Source organism: Sapajus apella, unplaced genomic scaffold (genome assembly GCF_009761245.1).
Source record: "Sapajus apella isolate SASKATOON/1434 unplaced genomic scaffold, GSC_monkey_1.0 scaffold1, whole genome shotgun sequence".
Lineage (NCBI taxonomy): Eukaryota > Metazoa > Chordata > Mammalia > Primates > Cebidae > Sapajus > Sapajus apella.
This window is the reverse complement of record NW_022436941.1, coordinates 7,599,361-7,612,768: the sequence shown is the minus strand read 5'-3', so window position 1 is coordinate 7,612,768 and position 13,408 is coordinate 7,599,361. Positions and strand designations below refer to the sequence as shown.

The following is a 13,408-nucleotide window of genomic DNA, read 5'->3' as shown; positions in this document are numbered from 1 at the left end:
CACCTGCCTTGGCCTCCCAAAGTGCTGGGATTACAGGCGCGAGCCACTGCCTGTAATAATAAATTCATTTTATTTTTTAAACCCATGTATGTGTAGTGTCACTTCCTAGAATGTGAAGTCCTAAGAATGCTGCCCATTGCCCAAACTCCACCCTGGCTGCGCTGGCCAACCCATCTTTCCAGATAGCTCACTGTCACTTCTGCCCCTCAACCCTTGTCATTTATCTGTGGCACCCCATGCCAGGCAGCAGAGCCTACACCCTGGTCATGCCCCCCTGCCTCCCCCAACCCCGGCCCATGGCTGTGGCTGTCTGGGGAGAAGGTCCATGCAAACTGGCCAAAAAGGGGCCTTGGGGACCAGCTAGTTCAGCCTCCTTATTTTAAAGACAAACTGAGTGGTCCAAGGAGGGAACAGGGCTTGGCTGAGGCCACTTGTCTCTGTGCCAGAGCTGGGGCTAGACCATAGGGCCTGCCTTCTTGCCTCTGTCACTCGTTCTGTCTCTATAAAGGGGGAGCAAGGTACAAAGATATGTAAAGTCCAGAGCTCTCCTTCCCTCTTTCCTTCTCCCTTCCTGTTTCCTCCTGACTCCCTCTCATTTCCCTCTCCCCTTTCACTTCCTTTCTTCATTTCTTTTAAATCTAGAACATTATGATCTCTATGAATTCTAGGGTAATTAAATATGTGAAAAAATCTCTTTTCTAGCTTGCCTTTTTTTTTTTTTTTTTTCTTAGCATGCTGAGAAAACTGGTACGCTGGGTTAATGGACTATCTGGGCAAGTTTTTAGTGAGTTAGAAAACAATGCAACAGGAATCACTGTTTCACTTCTTTGCAATAACTCTGCAAGTAGTTTTCTGGACCTTGGGTCCTTGGCAACACAGAGGCACTAATGCGAGTGGCCCTTGCTATTGAACAAGGGCCTGACTCTATGATAAACCTCAGCCCCTCTGGGGTCTGTGCCAAGACAGGCTCCGGGCAGGAGGGCTCCTACCACCAGGAGCAGCTGGAACCCAGCTGCCAATACCAGGGAGTACCCAGCTAGCTCTTCATAAGCACTCCCTGAGGAATCTGGGGTGCTGGGCAGCCTGTTTCTTGATAGCCAGATGAAGCTCACCGCCTGCCAAGAGTCTGGTCTTAGCTCCACAGCATCTCCGTGTTTGGAGCCAGCACTCCAGCACACACCTGCTCTGACCCCATCTATCTCACCCACAACAGGCACTTCTCTGCTGTACACTGCCACAGACTCCAGGGACAGCCTCCCAGGGCTGCTTGGAAAATCGGTAGCTGGAAGAACCAACATAAGATTGAAAGCATAATAGAGTCCATATGGGGTATGTGGCTGTAGCTACATTCTGGGCTGGCACAGCAGTGCCTTGACCTTGCTCATGGTCGGCCCTGGAAAATGAGGCTCAACAAACAGTCATTCAACAAGTAATTGACTTCGCGGGATACCCAGCCTCATGATCCGGCTCCCTGGAAGGTTCTGTCTGACTGTAGCTTCTGCCAAGGGGGCCGGAAGGAGCCGTTTCTGCTTTTGTCTGCCCTCATCATCTCATTTCTCCTGCGGAGACTTGAATGTGCCCTGAGGCCTGCATGATCAGTGATGTTGCTATTGACAGCAGTTCCTCATTTTCTGGGATCTGCTTTTGTTCTGTTCCTAGACTTATCATGTCGGCTTTAGCGCCTGACGTTCAAGAAATTGTTCTGAGTATGTGTCTGCATGTGTACGCCAGGCTGTAGGTAACACCGTGTGAAGTTCTTGAGGAAAAAATGAGATGGGAAATGTCTTAGTTTTCAAACAGGGAGATTTTGTGCTTAACCTGTCAATCACATGGTACCTCCTGCTGCCCACTGAGCTGGAGAATCAGTTGCCACAAGGGGATTTGGACTCAGATCTGGTTGTGGAGACACTGTGGGGACTGGGACCCGGGCATGCACCTGCATCCACACAGTGACTCAGGCTCTGCCACCAGCTCCCACACATGCCCACTATATTTTGAACCATATGAAATTGTCAATATTAGACCATTTTTGATGCACAAAAATAGCAATTTCATATGGCTCAACTTACTAAAGGTTTGATAAATATGTTTCTGAAAATAGATACATTTAAAAATAAACATTGACAGAAATCATGGCAGGTTTTTTCCTCAGCATTTCCTCAATCAAAGCATATTTAAGGTACAGCTACTATCCAGTAGGGATCTACAACTTTGACTTTCTTAAACCACACAAGATAAGCAAAGCACTAAACCCAACACCAGTCAGCTACCAGAAAAAAGTTTAAGGCCCAGATCTGACCAGGAACCCTGCCAACTGTTCTGCTTCAGCAGACGTTACAGCCACTTTTAATGAAAGCTTTGCATTAAAAAATTTCTCATTAAAGACATGAGTATGTTTTAAATTTGATTCAATGCATAGGCCACTGGAATTTGACATTGACTGCCTGCTACCATCTGATGTGGCACATGGGCCCTCCTTGTACGGCTGCCTTGTGTGTGGGAAAGCTGATGGCAGTTCACAGAAAGATGGCCTGTCACAGAACCACACACACGCATGATCACAGGCATGACGCAGAACAACGAAGCTTGGTACCTTCCTCTCGCCACAGGATGTTTGCAACTGCAGCAGCAGAGAATGAGGAAAGCAGGAATGTGATTTAGGGAAGGAAAAAGAAGAAAGCAGTGTCTAAACCTTTAGTGATTCCATTTATGAAGATCCTGGTACCTAGTCCATCACTTACAGAATCTGCACCACTCACTGCCCTGGGAACAGTACCTTGTGGGGAGCTCTGGACATGAACAAATGCTTTCAAAACAAATCCCTTTTGATTCCTCAGCGAATCTTTGAAATCATGCCCTAGGACCACAGAAGCCAATGGGATTTCCCACATTCTATGGATGATCAAAAGAGTAAGCAACATCTCTTCCAGATTTCCTGGACCACCATCAGGAGAAGTGACTTTCAACTAGGACTCTCCTAGGATGACCACGTGAAATACTTCTGCTTATCTGCTTTGTTGAAAGTGGTTTGGCTTGGAGTCTCTGACCATGATCAACACCCACGTCCACGAAATCACAACTGCAAGCCTACCTGGGGAGCGTGGTTATGAGGAGAGCACATTTAGCACAGCAACAGGCCAGATCCCTAGTATAAAGGCTACCACACTCCCAACCGTGTGCGGTGTGCATGTGTGCACACCATTGTGCACACAGCGGCCCAGGTTCTGGGCTGCTGGGGGGTGTCAGTACCACAGTGGATAGTATAACAGATTTTGTGGATGAGGGGGAGAGGTTCAGAGCATACAGCAAGTAAAAAACGGAGCTGGGACTCAAATATTTGGGTTTCCTTGTGTTCCTGGGCTCTGTCTGCTGTCCAGGGAGTTTCCCTGTCTGTTTCCAGAGTAGTCTATGTTGCTAGGGAAGGTATGCTCACCTCTGGGTGCCCTCCAATTCTAGCTTTATGCACAGAAGGATGGATATGAGGCTTACCCCTGTCTTCATGGGCTCATGGTTGGCAGCTGTGGCCCTGGGCAATCGGTGCCCTCCCTTGCTACCCAGTACCTCCCAGCCAGCTCAGTGAGAAGCATAAAGGCAAGTGTCGACTCACGGGTCTTTCTAGCCGAGTCTTCAATGAAGAGGGAGGAGATATCTTCATCCACACCCACTTCATTTTTGGCAATGCAGGTGTACGCCCCTGTGTCTTCATATCGAACGCTGCCGATGTGGAGTTCACTCCCATTGGCTGCAGAAAGGACAGTGCTCAGGGTGGACTGCTCAGCCAGAGACCCCCTCACTTCCCCATTTCCTTCACGGGGCTATTGAGAGTGTTAGGGCTGCCATGCCCCTGGGCAGCCAGCAGCTCTGATCATACATCCAGAAAGGCCTGGCACAGCTGAAATGCACTGAGGGTGAGCTGGGCCCGAGTGACAACTTCTCATCATTGCTCTCAGAAAACCCAAAAAGACCTGTGTGAGCACAGATAACAGGGAAATTTGGGGAGCCATCTGTTCATGCCTAACCTGCCTGACTTAGAAACAAGTTACACCTCTCATTTCCATTCCTGGAATCTCAGCTTGATTTGGATGGGAATATCACAGACATCTACCAAAGGCAGTTCTTACCTAAAAGGGAGAGCTGTTTAGACATCTGGGTTGAGACATCCACGCCGTTTTTCAGCCAAGTGATTCTGGGCATGGGAATGCCCTCCGCATGGCATCTTAGGCTGGCCGCCACTCCGGGCTCCTGTGCCTGGCTCTCTGGATAGACACGGATGACGGGTGGCACTGTGGGTGAGAGTCAGTGCTCGTGAGAAAGAGGCGGCCCTGACCTGGGCCTGGGTCTGTAGCCCAGCCTGTGACCCTGCTCTGGAGGGGTGAACCCAAGAGGTGACTGGAGTTTTCTATTTAACCAGCTTAAAATAATCCTGTCCAGCAACTCAAGCTCTAGAAGAAAGAGATGTAAAATAGATTGCAGATAATAAACACGTCAGGCTTTGTACCCTATAATTCATGGCTTTCATCATTATTCTAAATATGATCAGAAGGTCGTCCTAATATTTAATGCTGCTCAGATGCTACATGTAAAGAACAGCAGCCACTGAAATTTCTGAATGAATAAAATGAATAAAATTTAGATATATTCTCTTTCTGTTATCAGAAAGTCAATGGATAGGGGTTAATTTCTTAGAGGAAATATATCACAGAGCATTTATGGGACTGACCAGCAGGGCTCCTGTTCTGAGGAAGTCCATTTATTTTCCAGCAGGTCATTTTCATTTCTCTACTTCCCAACCCCTGGAACATGGGTGAAAGGCCAGGTGTGCCCTCCTCGGCTCACAGTGACTCAGCCATGGGCCCTGACAGTTAAGTTTAGGGCTTGCCCACTAACCAGACGAGCATGGGTGGGCAAGGCTCCAGCACCCTCCACAAGGCTCTGGCCCTTCCTACCCAGGCCAGCGGTGGGGAGGGGCCTGGAAGAAGCAGTGAGAGTGAAATTGAGGGTTCTTCTTTATCCATACCTTTTTACTTTACACTCTTTCAAAAAAGATTTGTGAGATGTAAACATACCTGCATATTAAACTAAAACACAAACACACTGCTCTTGGAGATGGGGGAGTGGATTCTTCTTGAAGTGGACAACTACATTTTCCTAGAGTTATCTGGAAGCCCCTGCTGTTCAATAAAAGAAAGCACCCCAGTACTTTAGAACAGAGAGGATTTTTCTTGGGACCAGAGCATAGAATAAATTGGTACTTGTGTAGAAAAAGGTGATAGTGTGGGTCCTGGGACCCCAGCGGGATGGGCAGAGGACAAAAGAAAAACTCCATTGCCTCACTGTGAGACATGAGCTCTGTAGCTCCTGCCACAACTCCTCAGGGGCTGCTCCTCATTCCTTCAAGTCAATCTGAGTTTCAAGTCTTTCCTTGATCCGTGGGACACAGTTGGGGGCAGAGGTGAAAGCTAAATGGACAACTGCCAAGGGAAACAATCCCATCCTCCAAGGGCCCAGAGCTGTTTCAATATCATGAGCTCTGAGCACCCAATGCCAAAACACACAGAGACCCAGAACAATAAAGTCCAAGTCCTTGCCTCAGTTTTTATTTGTTTGAAGCTCTAGGGGAGAGTGCCAGGGAGTGGCAGAAAAGCCTGTCACAGGTCAGGCCCCTAGGGTCACACACCAGGGATGGAGGAGGTCCATAGAGCTCCAGTGGAGGCATGTCTGGAGGACTGCTTCCAACATAAATGTGTAGCTCTCTTCTCTGACTCCCGTTTGATCCAAAGAGGAAAGGTAGAAACTTTCCTGCACCCGCCTTTGGTAGAGGGATGAGTGAGGTTCCCTTTGAACAGATAGAGTTCTCATTGGCATTCAGGAACACAGAGATAAAACTTGGGGGACCAGGAGTCCTGGCCTGGGGGGTGGTTGGAGAAGGGGATAGAGCCACCAGGGTTCTAGAATAGGAATGATCAGGACCTGGAGATCTTACTAGATCACTGTCTATACCTGGCAACCACAGAGTAAACTTAAAGAAAGTAGAAGAAGAATCAATGCAGACAGAAACAAAAATGAATGAATCAACCAGAAAGCTGAAGAACAGAACTGGTAAAGAAATCTAAGAGCTGTTTGTAAAAACCAACAAAGCAGCCAAATTCCTGGCAAGTTTGATCAATGAAAAAAATAGAAAACACAGAGGGGATTAAAAAATATGAGAATACTGTATTCAGTTATTGGCAATAAATGTAAAAGTCTCAATGAAATGGATTAAAAGGAAGCTTTAGGCCAGGTGTGGACTATTATCTCAGCAGTTTGGGAGGCTGAGGCGGGTAGATCCCTTGAGCCCATGTGTTCAAGACCAAACTGGCAGCATGGCAAACCCCATCTCTAGTAAACATTCAAACAGTAGCTAGGTGTGGTGGCACACACCTGTGGTCCCAGCTCCTGAGGAGGCTGAGGTGGGAGGACCCCTTGAGCCCGGGAGGCTGAGGCTGTAGTGATCTGTGATCACTACACTCCAGTCTGGGGATGACAGAGCAAGAACCTCTCTCAGATAATAAAAACAAAACAGGAAACTTGAAAGTACCAACACTGAATTAAGGAGAGAACATTTAAAACTACTGTAAAGTACTACTAACCCGAAAGACACTGTGACGGGTTTTTTTCAGAAAATTCCTTCATTCATTTAAGGAATGAATAATTCCTAGAGCATAGACCAGGGAAGATGCTCCAAATTACATCATGAAGGCAGCATAACCTGGATGCCAAAACCCGGCAGATAATGCAAAAAAGACTACAGACTGATCCCATTTAGGACGCGATACACCAAAATTCCAAGTAAAATATCGACAAGTCCAATCTAGCTTGGTATTGACAGAACACACCGTGAGCAAGTGTAATACATTTCACTGGCTAACTATTACGAAATCTACCATTAATCATTCCAAAGTCAAAGAGAAAAGCCATTTGATTCTCTTGCTAGACACCAGAAGGACCTTTGAAAAAAGCTCAAAATCAATTTCTTGGGGAAAACCCCTCAATAAAATAGGAACGGAATGATATTTTCTTCGTGCAATGAAGAATATCTCTATAAAAAGAATAAACAGCAGCATTCTTTTTCAAGTGGTGAAACATTAATTTGGGAAGAAAGAAAAAGGACAAAGGAAGGGAGGCAATACCAGACTCTCAATGTCATGCTGGATGCTGTAAATGGAAGGTAAGAAATGAGAGGTACAAATAGTAAAGCAATGGAGAAAAATGGTATGTGGCTACATCCAGGTAACGTGCCAGTAAAGTCGTAAGGATTAATTGGTGCATAAAGAGGCCAGTACCAAAACATACAAAATTAATAGCTTGCGTATACACCAGTAATGACTACACAGAGGAAACAAAACCTCACTGATGACATTAAAAAAGGCTTCGCTAATTGGAGAGAAATGTTCTTGGGTAGAAAGACTTAATATTGTTAGGAAATAAAATTAGGCCATATGTTTAATCTAACTCCAAATAAAAAATCACTTGGGAGTCCAGGCAGGGTGGCTCACGTCTGTAATCCCAGCACTTTGGGAGGCTGAGGTGGGTGGATCGCTTGCGTCCAGCAGTTTGAGACCAGCTTGGGCAACATGGTGAAACCCTGATTCTACCAAAAATACAAAAAACTAGCCAAATGTGGTGGCATGCACCTGTAATCCCAGCTACTTGGGAGGCTGAGGTTGGGGACTGCTTGATCCTGGGAAGTTGAGGCTGCAGTGAGCTGAGATCATGCTATTGCATTCCAACCTGGGCAACTGAGGGAGACCCTGTCTCAAAAAATAAAAATCAATTAGTAGGGTTTGACAAAACAATTCTGAATTTAGAAGAAAAAATATGCAAGAACATCTGAGGAAATTTTGAAAAAGGACAGTGATTGTCATTTTGCTATACTGGATATTACAAAGTTTGGCAATATCAAATGTTGCAAAGTGGGGTGGAGGGAGAGAGGACCGAGGAAGAGCTGTGGGCATTCTCTTCTGAGTGTGGCCCTATCTTAATGATCTTGACGCATTTTACAAAACTCTGTCAATTCAATGCTTGCAGCCAAAGTTTATTAAATGCCAGCCACGTGTCAGGCATGCCACACACAGCAGTGAGTGACATAGCCTCAGGCTCTACCCTCATGGAGCTTTTTGTCTGGGGGCGGTGATTCAAGAATTAACCACCAGTGAGATAATCACTTCCAGAGAGAGCTTGGGGGGGATGGGGACAGTGGTCCCCAAAAAATTGTCCCCATAGGGAGCAGGCTTCACCCTCTCACCTCAGTCAGGAAGTGCTTCCTGCTCTCTGTGGTGCCTGTCCTTTAACTGGTGGTAGACTTGTCCAGTGAACTGGAAACTCAAGGAATGAGCTTGCCTCTGTATGGTGGGTGGTAGATCGACCCCTCAGTGAGGTGGCCAGCACCAGCGCTCCACTGGCCTGTGCCTCAGTCCTGGCCTCTGATAGGAATCCCGCAGACCTACATGAATGGCATGGTGGGCAGGTGGGGGGAGCTTGGTAAAGCATGATGCTGGGCTCACCCCCAGTGTGATGGGGCGGGAGGATCTGCATTTACCTAACAGGTTCCAGAAAAGTCCCTGAGTCACTCCTGACTTGGAAGCTCTCCCAGACCAATTCAGGGCTAATTTTGAACTCAAGTACATGGCAGTGTTCTAGAACAAAATGAGACCTGACTGCAAGTCAAGGGTGTGGAATGAATCATTCACTTAAAAATACACGACTAAATGCAAGACACCTGGGTCTCCATTGGTAGAGCAAAGAGATGGCTCACATGCGCTTAGAGTGAGAGGCACCCTCTGCTGGTCTTGAGGTTTTTTGAGCTGAAGTGGGCAGGATGACTCCCTCCCGGCTTCCAGCCCTTCAGCAGGACTAAAGAGGGGGCCTCAGATCTGCCTGCTTCACCTCCAATGCCCCTGTGTCGCCCCAGTGTTGCCCCAACTCTCTACTGGGGATCATTACGCCTCTTCTCCTCCTGCCCCTTATCCTGAATCATGCCAATCTCCACAAGAAGCCTAGGCCTCTGGGGCATTCCTCCTCCCCAGAACCTTCTGTTGTGCCTTCTGGAACTCATGTTCTGTCATTAACATCTCACACATCCTCAGACTTCTCTGAGTGCTCCTTCACCTTCTTGCTCTGATGGAAACCTGGCTTCATCCTGAGGACGCAGCTTCTCCCGCAGCAGCTTCAGAGGGGGCCCCTTTCTCTTGGTACCAACAGGCTGGGAGGTGGGGTAGGCACCCTTCTCCTGGGCTCTCGCTGCCACTTCCAGACCATTCTCGTGTCATGCCTACCTCCTACCAGAGCTCAGACATAGCTCTCACGCCTCTCACTCCTGCATCCTGGTCCCCCTTTCTACTAGATTTTTCCTGCTAGCCCATACAATGCTTTTATTTCTCCTTTCTTGGAAAAAAAAAAAAAAAGCCCTTCTCTTTATCCCAGTTTCTCTCTGAACTATGCCCCATTTTTCTCCTTGAGAACACCCTGAAGTGTTGTCCACACTCAAAGTTAGAGCCAGCCCTTGGCAGCTCCGTGCCAGAACTCTGGATCCAGCCTCCCGCCAGGAGGACGGAACCATGTGGGCAGGGAGGGTCTCTGTGGGTCTGTGAAGTTCCTGGGGCACTACCAGGGAAAGACGGAGACCAAGCTCTCTGCCAGCAACGTGGGAGACATCCAGCTCTTTCCTTTGGCCCTGATCTCCTCTTTTCCTTTTGTGTTAATCCACACATTAAAAATAATGTGAAATTAATATATCCTAGGCAGACACATTCATTTTCTCTCTTTCCTTTGAGATAGAGTTTCCCTCTATTGGCCAGGCTAGAGGGCAGCGACACTATCTCAGCTCACTGCAAACTTCACCTCCTGGGTTCAAGCAATTCCCATGTCTCAGCCTCCTGAGTAGCTGGGATTACAGGCACCTGCCACCACACATGGCTAATTTTTGAATTTTTTATAGAGCCAGGGATTCACCACGTTGGCCAGGCTGGCTTCGAACTCCTGGGCTCAAGAGATCCACTGGCCTCAAACTCCCAAAGTGCTGTGATTACAGGTGTGAGCCATCACACTGACCTCATTTTCTCTTAAATTTGAAAACCTTCAAGTGAAAACATTTTGCATCCATAATGCAAAATCCCATTGTCTTTGGGAAACACCAACCATTCCCAAGGTGAAAGGCAGCATAAATATATCCTTAAGAGGCACAGTCACAAAAGTACCATGCGGGAGTAATAAACAGATTCAGGAGATTATTATTGTGTTTTTGGGAATGAATCGCTACTTTTCTGAACTGTGGGGAGGTCGAGGTTGTTTTTAATTTAATGGATTAATCATTTATGTTTCAATTTCTTGCTCCTTCCTATGAAAGCAATGCAAGAGGTTTACACAAAGTTATAAATCACGTCAGTGCTTGGGACGCATCTCTGGGAGGTCTGGGTTATGGGTAAGTTATACTAATAATTTGAGAGAGGAAGTAGTTGCCTGAAACAGTTTTTTTAGTCAACCGAATCAGGGCAGACGCACGGAAGGGGAAGTCCCAGAAGGTGGTGGTCCTGCCTCTGCATGGGATCCTGCCCCTACTGCTGGGAGTGTGGCAGCTCCAGGGAGAAAGCAGCAGCCTATATTCAATTCTTGGCTTGAACATTTTCTCTGGGTCTTCATTTTCCGATCTGTATAAGGGGAAGGAGGCTCTCTGAGGAGCCACCAGCTCTGACCATCTGTGTTCACCAGCTATGGCTAAATTTGGCTTGAGCTACACCAACGATCACCCCGTGTCTGCCCTACCTTGGACTTTGAATGTATCATCTGCCAGGCATTTCTCAAGCATTATATACTTATTTCATCAGACCAGGTTGAGACAGCCAGCAGTATGCCCTAGAGGTCAGAGTACGGGCTCTGGGTCCAGGTCAACACCCATCAGTTGTGTGACCCCAGGCAAGTGACCTTCTTTAGCAACTCATCCATGAAGTGGGTTAAGATACATGGATGGGAGGGTCCATGTGAAGGGCTGAGCACAGAGACTGACTGAGGTAAGTGCTGGGAAAACCCTGGCTGCTATAATCGGGAGGCAGTTAATTCTTCAGCTTCTGGGACTCCTGGCAACACAGGGGCCCGTGAGAATCAAGGAAAACCTTCCAAGCCTCAGTTTCTACCCCGGCTTGGCTAAGATGAGGCTCACCGGGCCTCTTGCGGAGGGAGATGGGCACAAGCCCTTGTCGGAGGAAACAGAGCCTCCTAATTGAACAAGTGATATGGTTCCATACCACCTGGAAGGAGTGGTGGACTTCAGTTTCTGCTCTCGCTGGAGCCAGAGGCCACAGCGGCTTAGCAGCACCATGTTGCCTAAGGGGCATGCTCCACGCTGCACGGCCTGTAGGAGCCCCAGCTGCCGGGCATGATTGGCCTGAATGGCTCACGCCCTTGGTACTTGGATTCGTTTCACCTGTGGAGGCTGTGGGTGCAGCCAAATATGAAAACGGGTCGAAAGATTTTGCCCTTTCCACACTGTTCCCCTTTACTTATAAGAGATGAAATATTGAGGTTAGATATTTCTTTAAAAAGGCAGAATACAGGAGGGGACAAGGGTTGATCTGTGCAGCAGTTTGGGGAGGCTTTGAGGGGACGACATGCATGGAGCCATTTACTAACCATTCACCTGCAGGACGTGGGTCTGGAACAGCTGCTCGTGGCCGGAGGCATGGCAGGTGTAATTGCCCATGTGGATGGTGGTCACCTTGGTGATGTACAGGGAGTCATCCTCTCCGAAGTCCTGCACAGGCAAAGAAGACAATGAGACTGGCCTCTTTATTGAGTAGAGTAGAAACCATAGCTGTCTCCTGGTTTTCCAAAAATCCTGCAGCTGGGAGACTGTTCCTTTCTGCCTGTCCCTTGCTCGGCCAGAGCTGCCTGCAGGGCTGAGCCATCCTGGGCAGCAGCAACCCCGTCTCACCTCCACATTGTGGGCCCAGGCCTCCTGGATCCGTGTAAGGCCTTGTGCACCTGGCGCCTCCTCCGTGAGGCCCGGTTTGACCACCTCCCCCAGCACACACCCTCTCAGCTTCAAGCAACTCAGTCCACGTGTCCCCCTATTTACCTGCTGGCTGCTTGTTTCACAGGGGTGTGGCTCACCTGATGAGCAGCTGTTTCCGGAGGGCAGGCTTGTTTAGAGCAGGGGTTAGCAGACTTTCTTAAAGGGCTACCGAAAAGATATTTTTGGCTTCATAGGTAGCACAGTTTCTACCAAATACCCAACTCTGCCATTACAGCATGAAAATAGCCTTCACAACACATACATGAATGAATGTGGCTGTGTTCCAATAAAGTTTTATTTAAAGTTGGTGGCCTGGATTTGGCCCATGGGCTGCAGTTGGCCTGCTTGTGCTTTAGATCCTACCTCAATCCCAGAATGATTTCAGGCAGCTTGCAGAGATCTTGGTAACCCAAGGGAAGGGAAATGGAACTAAGGGGAAAATGGGGCAACAACAACAACAAACCAGGGCAGGAACATCAAAGAGCACTAGGAAAGGCCGATGCCCGCGGGTTCCACAGGAAATGGCCCAGTAAGCCCCGGCACTGTCATCTCTGCAGCCTCACACGATGGGGTCTTATTGGGCCAGTGCATAGGGGAGGGATGGGCAGGAGGGACTTCTGGCTGCATTGGAGTCCCCTGACAAGCACTGGGCACCAAGCCCTTGCCCAGTCAGCTGCATCCCCTTTTGCAAACCTGTGCCCAATGCTGGCCCTTCCAGGTACCAATTACAGACATGCCAGGGATTGGAATTACCCGCTTTCTACAGAGAGCCCTCATCAGGTTGGGCCTTGGCTACCAAACATCTCCCATGATATGGTGCTCAGAGCTGATAGGACAGAGAAGGCTCAGGCTCACTGATGACCAAGGGGGCTGTGCACTGTCATCTGTGGGGACTGATGGGGACTCAGGAGATCCAGGATTTAGCTTGAGTTCTGCCAGTGACCAACGTACCCAGTCTCTCTGGGCACTGGCTTCTCCACCTGTAAGTTGTGGACAATATATACGGCCTGCCTGCCATATGGGGTGTTGGGAGCTCCAGTGAGAAAATGCATGTGGATGTATTTTTGAATGTAGGATGATGATATACGTGGGGATGTTATTTTTCTTGTGATTATTAGAAGATACAAAACTCCTTTTAACCCTCTGGAGCAAGCACTACATCATCCCTCCTGCCATTCCCTGGCCCTTTCTGAGCTTCCTCTTTCCACAGAAGCACTCTGGTGGCAGGATAGGAGGCCATGGTGGCACGAGGGCTAAAAGCAGCTGAAGGCAGCCCCCGGGTCCTCCGCTGATATTCATGTAAGCTCCTGTCCCCAAATGCCAATGCTCTCCCTTGCTTACACTCCAGGGGGCCCGGCCACC

At 48.3% G+C, this 13,408-nt stretch overlaps 1 protein-coding gene across 2 annotated transcripts in view; it reads right to left on the bottom strand.

The window, feature by feature from the left end:
• FSTL4 (follistatin like 4) overlaps positions 1-13,408 on the bottom strand; it is a 424,697-nt gene that overhangs the window by 27,466 nt on the left and 383,823 nt on the right. Inside the window, exons 8-11 of one of the 2 annotated variants that reach the window (XM_032252787.1) lie at positions 11,665-11,785; positions 4,122-4,283; positions 3,608-3,742; positions 2,594-2,620 (exon numbers count right to left, since the gene is read on the bottom strand). In XM_032252787.1, coding sequence (XP_032108678.1) covers positions 2,594-2,620; positions 3,608-3,742; positions 4,122-4,283; positions 11,665-11,785 — 445 coding nt within the window. The remainder of the gene's footprint in view (positions 1-2,593; positions 2,621-3,607; positions 3,743-4,121; positions 4,284-11,664; positions 11,786-13,408) is intronic. The other variant, XM_032252850.1, reaches the window with a different exon arrangement.